The sequence below is a fragment of the Enoplosus armatus genome, chromosome 3 (assembly GCF_043641665.1).
Source record: "Enoplosus armatus isolate fEnoArm2 chromosome 3, fEnoArm2.hap1, whole genome shotgun sequence".
Classification (NCBI taxonomy): domain Eukaryota; kingdom Metazoa; phylum Chordata; class Actinopteri; order Centrarchiformes; family Enoplosidae; genus Enoplosus; species Enoplosus armatus.
In genome coordinates, this window is record NC_092182.1 from 14,793,017 (window position 1) to 14,801,104 (window position 8,088).

An 8,088-nucleotide genomic window follows, 5' to 3' on the forward strand; every position below is an offset into this window, starting at 1 on the left:
ATTACTTTAATTCAATTAAATTCCATTCAATGGTTCTGTAGTTGAGTTTATTGCCTTAACACAACTCTGTTTACATGCTTTGACAAATCACAATAATGGCCTTGTTCGTCACAACATTTTAGACAATAATAAAATCAACACAACGTCTCTCTTGTAACTTATGATAAAGCAGGATTGAGGCAGAAGTCATACGTCTGTTGTGGTTTCTCAGACATTCACAAATTAAACAATTAAATAAATAAGTGTTATACAGTTTACCCTGAAGACAAATTATTGTACATATTTTACAGCTGTTGCATTGGAATGCATTCGATTTACAGGTGTTCGTGATGGTGCGTTTATCCTACCCAACCCGCTTTGAAAAGTGGGATGAGATTAGGTATGGTAGAAAGTATAGGGCAGTGTAGAGGTTAACTGTCCTTTCCCTTACTTTGTCAGGACCTGTCTAATCAGAGAGAGGTTAGAGGATGCTGTGTCTCAGTTTCTTGATGCAGGCTGCAGACAGACATTGTGTTGTTTAGACTAGATAACTAGGAAGAGACGTACACACCTCCATCTGTGACCTTGTTGCTTTGGTATAATTGAAGTTGGAAAGATTGTTATTTTAAGCAAATCTTGTGTGTGGGGGTGGGTTCCAGGTACCTGTCTTGTCTTTGTAATAAATACATCCAAAACAAAAAAAGAAGGCATAATAAAAAAAGGTAACTGCAAAATAGGTTGTTTTATTATATAAAAAACTAGCATACGAAGGAACACACTAAAGATACGGATTATTGCACCTTCTCTCAGGTGGTGGAAGAAGTACTCAGATGTTTTGCTTAAGAAAGAGTGGCAAAACCACAGTGTAGAAATACTGTTACAAGTAAAAACTATGCATTCAAAAATATACCTAAGTAAAAGTACAAAAGTATTAGCATCAAAATATACTTAAAATACCAAAAGTAAATGTACTCATTATACAGAAAGGCCCATTTCACAATATATTGTATATAACATATATATTATTGTATTATAATTATTGATACATTCATGTGTACATCACTTTCATGCTGCAGCTGATAAAGGTGGGGCTACTTTGAATGACTTTATATACAGCTGGGTAGCTGAATTTCCCTGATGGGGATCAATAAAGTCTTATATTAAGCGATAATAATACATTATAATTCATTTGTTGATTATATTTTGTATTATTAATCAGAATCTGCAAATAAACTAGTAACTAAAGATAAAAAATAAATGTGGTGGAGTAAAAAGTACAATATTTCCCTCTGAATTGTAGTGGAATAGAAGTATGAAGTAGCAGAAAGTACGTCAAAACAGTAGGCTACTTAAGTACATGTACTTAGTTACTTGACCACACCATCATTTTGTCCAGTAGAGGGCAGTCCATTGTTGCTGACTTCCTCCCACACGCAGAGGAAATGAGCGGCAACCACAGAAGAAGAAACTCCCCCTGAATTGAATTGAATGAATGTGCTAGGCTGATAAATCACTTGCTTTTTATTCAAACACGTTCGTTTAAAGACTAAAGAAGGGTATCGCTTGGAGTGATAATGTCAGGGATACCCCCAGACACATGGCAGCCGTCAACAGTCGCTCTGGAAACGACGTAAGTTTTTATTAAAACCACTGAATGCTAACTCAGCTAGCTCCCACTAACGTGAACTCAGCTAGCTAACGTTAGCTGTTTGGTGATGTTAGCTAAACGTTGGGCTTGCTAGGTTAACTTTGGCGATACCGAACTTTCTTCAACGGCTTTGGATAATCCTTAGCACCCCGTCAGAGTGCTGCTGAGTATAGACATAACGAAATCTGCACACGGTGGTTGTTTGTCATCATGCTGGTATTAATGTTTATTCAGCAACATGAAGTCACAGGTCACTTCACCTTGAATATTTCAACTGAAAACTTGTAAAACAAAGTCTGTGCTGCTCGAAGACGCTAGATACTAATACTGACCATGCGTTGCAGGATGGGGACGGTTGTGTTGGAGCTGTACTGGAAACATGCACCAAAGGCCTGCAAGAACTTTGCAGAGCTGGCTAGAAGAGGCTACTACAACAACACAAAGTTTCACAGAATAATCAAAGAGTTCATGGTGCAGGGAGGAGACCCTACAGGAACAGGTGGGTTCATCACATACAACATATTTCCAGACAGGGACGTGGTTACTGGGCGTCACTGGGGAATCTCCTACAGCACACAATATTTTAGAAAATAGTATTCTTCCAACTTTACAGCAACACTTAGGAAATGTCCTTTCTTGTTTTGAAGTGAAACATAAAGAAATTGTGTTATGAGTTTGGTGTTAAACTCCTGAAGAGTCTGAACAGAGCCCCATGTGAGCCAGACTTAATTGCCGACTTCACTAATACTCATGTGGCTGAATGCAGCCATGTGTGTAATGTTCTGGATGTCTATATATTTGGCCATGTAGTGTATCTATTGGCTTACTTCTCAACCAAACCTCTGTGGTTTAATGTATGCTTTAATTGGGAGTGTAGAGGGATGCTTTATATTCTGCATCACATTCACTTTTCTTTGTAAACCTCTCACCCTGAAAATGCATTCATAAGCCAAACTTGATCTCTTTGTTGAAACAACAAGTGTGAAACATAGACAGAGCAATATTGAACATCACAGCAAAGTCTGTAGGTCACATGGCAAAACCATTTCAGTGGTAAAACACCAGTCTGTTCAAATTTAGTGTTGTTGTAATATAATGTTTATAATTGTATATTGTCTTCAGTTACTTCACTTGAGAGTGAATCTGCAGTTTACTGATCTTTGTTGTCCTAACAGGTCGCGGTGGTGCCTCCATATTTGGTAAACAGTTTGAAGATGAGCTGAACCCAGAACTGAAATTCACAGGTAATCACAGAGGAAAATCATAATTGAATACAAGGTGCCAGGTGTGGAGGAGACAAATGTAGGTTGGTAAATAAAGAAAAAGCTCCTGTACACTTTACAATGAACATATTAGTATGCGTGTCATTACTGAGTCCTTAATATTATTTGTACAAATATCAAGGTAGGATTTATTGTTGTATTAAATGGCATTAGTTTTAGCTAGGTGTACCTAATAAACTGGCAACTGAGTGGATATTCAAATTCATTTATTAAAGTTGGTGTATACCAAATGATATGCTAAAGAATGTTGTGGTTTCGTCTGAAAAATTTCTTGATTTGAAATCTGATTAAAACTTACTGTCACAGAACATTTAATACTCATGAGATGCTTGTAACATTGAAAAAATCCCCAAATTGTAATTCTCTCATTTCACCTGTGTGTCTATTAGGTGCCGGTATTCTGGCGATGGCTAACGCAGGACCGGACACAAACGGAAGCCAGTTCTTCCTCACTCTCGGACCCACTCAGTGGTTAGATGGAAAGCACAGTATTTTTGGAAGAGTATGCCAGGGGATGGGAGTGCTGAACCGGATTGGGATGGTAGAGACAAGCGGTCAAGATCGGCCAGTCGATGACATCAAAATTGTCAGAGCTAATGTACCCAATTAAATAAATACTTTTTTTTTCTTTTTACACTGATTTCTTTTTTAAAATAAATGTTTTTTAAATATTACAATGTGTAAGATTGATGTTTCTCAATTGTATAACATGGCTAGCCTATGGAAATGATCAGTCCATGAAAGTATTACTAGTACCAAACGAAAGGTTTGAGCAGTGATACTATGGCCAGCGGGTCATGACAGGTTGCCGGGCCGCCCATTTTCTAATTCACAATGAAAATAAATGTATTCACACTGGGAAGTTTTTGTTTGTTTATACCAATTAGTAAATGTTCAATAATGTCCCTTGGCTGATACTTGAGTTGCATATTAGTGTATCAGAGATCTGTGCAGTGCACAGAAGCAGTGACACTTGATAGGTTCGTGTACACCTGACCTGCGCTGGGCACGTGGGAGAAGTTTGCCGTCAGGGCTTTCTGCCAGTAAGCCTTTCTGACAGAAAGACAGGACTTTCACTCAGGAGACAATTGTTCATGTCCCATGTGAAACCAAAAGTCAACGTTGACGTATTATTTTAACCCAAATCGTGACTTTTCATAAACCTAACCAAGTGGTTTTGCTGCCTAAACCTAACCAAACTGCGACCATTTCACAATGTTGGCAGAAGAGCCTGAGGCCTGTTAATGTCTGTTTATTAACTGGCCCCTGACCTCCTGTCATTTTACAAAAGTGCCCCCCAGGCAAAGCAAGTTGTATCCCTGGGTTAGAGGAACAGCCAAAAATTCAAACCCAGCTACATATCACTATAAAGTAGAGCTGCAACAGTTTATCAATTAATTGATTAGTCGATTGACAAAAAAAAAGAAAGAATCGGAATTGACTTTGATAATTGATTTGCTGCTTTTCTTGGTCTTCACAGTAAACTGATTATCTTTGGGTCAGCTGGACAAAAATACATTTGAAGACATCCCATTGGACCAAATAATGAATGAATCGAGAAAACAATCTGCATATTAATAGATAAATACAATAAAGTGGAATGAGAAGGTTAATAACAAAGAATTAGTTATTCTTTTGTAAAATGCTTGAGATCTGCTGCTTTTGATTGTTAAATAAGTAACACCGTAAGAACAGTTTGAATAAACCAAAGTAATCTCAGGAAGAAAAAGCCCTCAGGGCACCAGGACTGATGATGCCAGGAATTACTTAAGTAAGATTGACAGTTTGATTGGTTGACTGCCCTGGGTTCCATTTCACGTTGCATTCACTAGTCCAATTGTAAAGTGACAAAATAGCTTGACAAGCATTTTAAGGAAGAAAACAATAGTTGCATAGCTCAAATACAGTATAGTGGCTTCAGAAGGTGTTTAGACCCTGTCACTTGTTTCACACTTCATTGTGTTATAGATTTAATTTAGAATTGTTTAAATTATCTTTATTCGATCTTGACACAACCCATAATGACAAGCGAAAACACATTTGTATAGTTTTTTGTGTTACAGTGACCATTGGGCTCTTGGTCACCGCCCTGACCAATGCCTTTTTTGTCCTGTTACTGTGCTTGTCTTGGTGGTTCTCAACTTTTCCCATCACAATTATGGAGCCCACTGTGCTCCTGGGAACAAGTAACAATCTTTAGAAATAGATTTATACCCTTTCCCAGGCATGCCTTGGACTTCAAGCCTTGGTTTTTGGTCCAACAAGCACTGTGAATTGTGGGATCTGATATGCAAATAATTTCCAATCAGTTGAATTTTCTATATGTGGACTAGAGATATCTCCATGATAATCAAAGTTCATAAAAGTTAATTTAATCCATTTTTAATTAAATGCATGACACCATAAAGCAAGACGCTTTACTTAAATAAAGATAGCAATACAACAATTTAAAAATACTCCATTATAAAAACAAGTAGTAAAATGTACTTAAAAATATCAAAAGTAATAAAGTAATTCTGCAGTAACATGTCCCCTGTGACTGATATACTAATATATATTACATCATAAGATTGTTAATACTGAAGCATCAATGCATAAGTTGCATTTTCCTGGTGAAGCTGGTTGAGGTGGAGCTAGTTTTGAGTGCACTACATAAAGTTAGGTTGTTCCAACTAAAAACAGCATTTTTTGTCATCTTTTACCAATGTACTGTATGTTATAAGATTATCGTATTTGTTCATGTAAAATCTTAATCTTAAGAGTAATAGGTAACTATAGCTGTTAAATAAATGAAGTGGACATTTCCCTCTGAAATGTTGTAGAGTAGAGGTATAAAGTAGCATAAAATTAAAAATACTAAAGTACAGTACAAGTACCTCAAAACTGTACTTGGGTACAGTACTTGAGTAAATGTACTTAATTAATTTCCACCACGTTCAGAGAGTTTATTTGTGGTACTCCCTTAAAACTTAAGATTTTGCTTTTGGCTGTGTTATGAGATGGCCTCTGATTCTCAGCGATTATTAGTACCTGTTTATCGATTATTCACTTCTCATCACTTGTCCATATATCAGTTCCCTCGCCTAGCTCACATGCTTACATGATGAAAATGAACAAGCCACATTTCCCCATGAAGTATTTTATTATACAAATTTAAAGTCATGTATGTATAAAGACAAAAGTAATGTAAAAAAACCCTCATCAATATAGTAATCCAAGGAAATTCTATGTACCTAAAAAAGAAGAAGTAGTTTTGTAGCACAAATTCAAGCAGCATGTAGTTAAACACTTATTTTGACAGCCTGAGGAGGTATATTTATTTGGCTTAATATATGCCTCTATATGTTGTAAAATAGGCAAAATATACACTGAATATATAGAATATTTTTTCAAGTAAAAAACATTATCAGTTCATGATTTATCGTCACAAAGAAAATGTAGGTAATCAGATCACATGAGCTTGAGTAAGCTATATAAAGTGACCATACAGTGTATTTGCTGGTTTTAGTTTAAGGTCACATCGGAATGGTAATAATAATCAACTTTGAGAGACTTGTGTCTGAGAAGTCGATGTTACCACCACTGATACCGTTGATGGCTCTGTTGATGCCATAGTGTCAGGGTCTTCAGAGAGTTTCACAGATGGAATCACATGGATGACTACGTCTATTATAACAAAAGAAACGCGGCTGCTCAGGCCTGTTCAGTTAGAACAACAGGGGACTGAGGAGAACAAAATCGAGGAACGTGGAGGTCACAGAGTTGAACGGCATAGTTATGAGTCTGACTTGAAAACATTTACTGAAGAGGTCACTGAGGTCAAAGACAGCATTGTTAAAGCCTGTTTCATTTAAAGCATGTATTAGGTAAAACCAACAGATCTGTGTAACTAAACCAAGCCCAAGTTGTGTGACAAAATAATCTCAACTCTAAAGCCCACTTACCAGCTTTTGTTTTAGGTTGAAAAAGATACTAAGCGAGTTGAGTTTATTTTGTCACACAAACTGATCCCAAAGTCAACTTTCATGCTCAACACTCTATAAAGTCTTAACAACAATGCAACCATACTTTTTAGTTTAAATTAAAATAATTTGACATTTTTGGAAACACGCAAGGCGATGGTTAGCTCAGCTTAGCTTAGCTGCACTGATATTCAGATTTTTTATCTTTGGACACAGCCAGGCTAGTTGTTTCCCCCTGTTTCCAGTGTTTATGCTATGCTAGGCTAATCAGATTCTGGTTGTGTTTTTGTCTTTGCTCTTCTCAGTGGTTTGACGTGAGCAGGTGTCTGTTCTCAGACATTTCTGTGCACCAATCAGAATTTAACCAGAATCAGAATTTGATGACAGTTGTTGGGTTGTTTGCTTGTTGCTATGGTGATGACCCCCTCGATTAAATCTTATCAAACTACTCCCGCACACAGATGAAGCAGATTACCTAAGTGTTAATATCTTAACAAATAATAACCAAGATGTTTTCCCCCCTAAATCTAAAATACATTGTTGCTCATTTAGTCACAAATACTGTTTGAAACTTTAACAGCATAATAATAAAAGTATAATCTCAGTTTAAATACCCTTCCAGTGCATTCAACAGCCGTTACATATAGCAAAGGAATTATCTAGAATAACAATATATGGCTCTATAATGTAGCTGCTAGAATAATCTTCTCAGCACCAGGCTTATTATTCCATACATAAGTGATGGCTTACCTATGTACTTAAAGTTTTCAGGTAACACTTGGAACTTGATTGTTTTACTGTGCTAACCCATCATTGTGTTTCCTGTGATGGATTATATATTTTGAAATCAACTCAAAGTCTCAGGGCTTTAATAATGTGTTATTTTAACAATCTGAAACTACAGTAATGCCCTGCCTGTAGATGGTAATTACTTAAAACTTTGTGCATTTGTAGTGAACAGGCTAAAATATGTAGAAAAAACATTTCTGTCCTTCAGGTTTTGGGGTATCACAGATGTGGGTTGTACAAATTGGTTGTATTGGCTGTAGTATTTTGTACATTCATTATTATCTGTATCTGTAACAACTGTAACAAAATTTAATGATTTAAAAACAAAACTTATATTAGACATTCAATATACTGTATCCAAATAGGTCATCTCACCTTAAAACAAATATCTGTAAATGAATACTACCACCATATATATATATATAGT

General features: G+C 36.3%; 1 protein-coding gene across 1 annotated transcript; it reads left to right on the top strand.

Annotated features, from left to right (window-relative positions):
* The first annotated feature begins 1,453 nt into the window (after positions 1 to 1,453).
* ppil1 (peptidylprolyl isomerase (cyclophilin)-like 1) lies at positions 1,454 to 3,539 on the top strand. Its single transcript, XM_070902895.1, has 4 exons — positions 1,454 to 1,609; positions 1,972 to 2,126; positions 2,803 to 2,871; positions 3,300 to 3,539. Exons 1-4 carry the CDS (start codon positions 1,554 to 1,556, stop codon positions 3,518 to 3,520), a joined length of 501 nt encoding a protein of 166 aa, XP_070758996.1. The 5' UTR covers positions 1,454 to 1,553; the 3' UTR covers positions 3,521 to 3,539.
* Positions 3,540 to 8,088: the final 4,549 nt, after the last annotated feature.

What these genes read in the sequence shown, in the direction of transcription:
- ppil1 (XM_070902895.1), top strand. Translation starts at nt 1,554, where the DNA reads ATGTCAGGGATACCCCCAGACACATGGCAGCCGTCAACAGTCGCTCTG. An exon ending in AGGAGACCCTACAGGAACAG is followed by an intron (nt 2,127 to 2,802) that starts GTGGGTTCATCA and finishes TTGTCCTAACAG; the next exon opens with GTCGCGGTGGTGCCTCCATA. An exon ending in CCCAGAACTGAAATTCACAG is followed by an intron (nt 2,872 to 3,299) that starts GTAATCACAGAG and finishes TGTGTCTATTAG; the next exon opens with GTGCCGGTATTCTGGCGATG.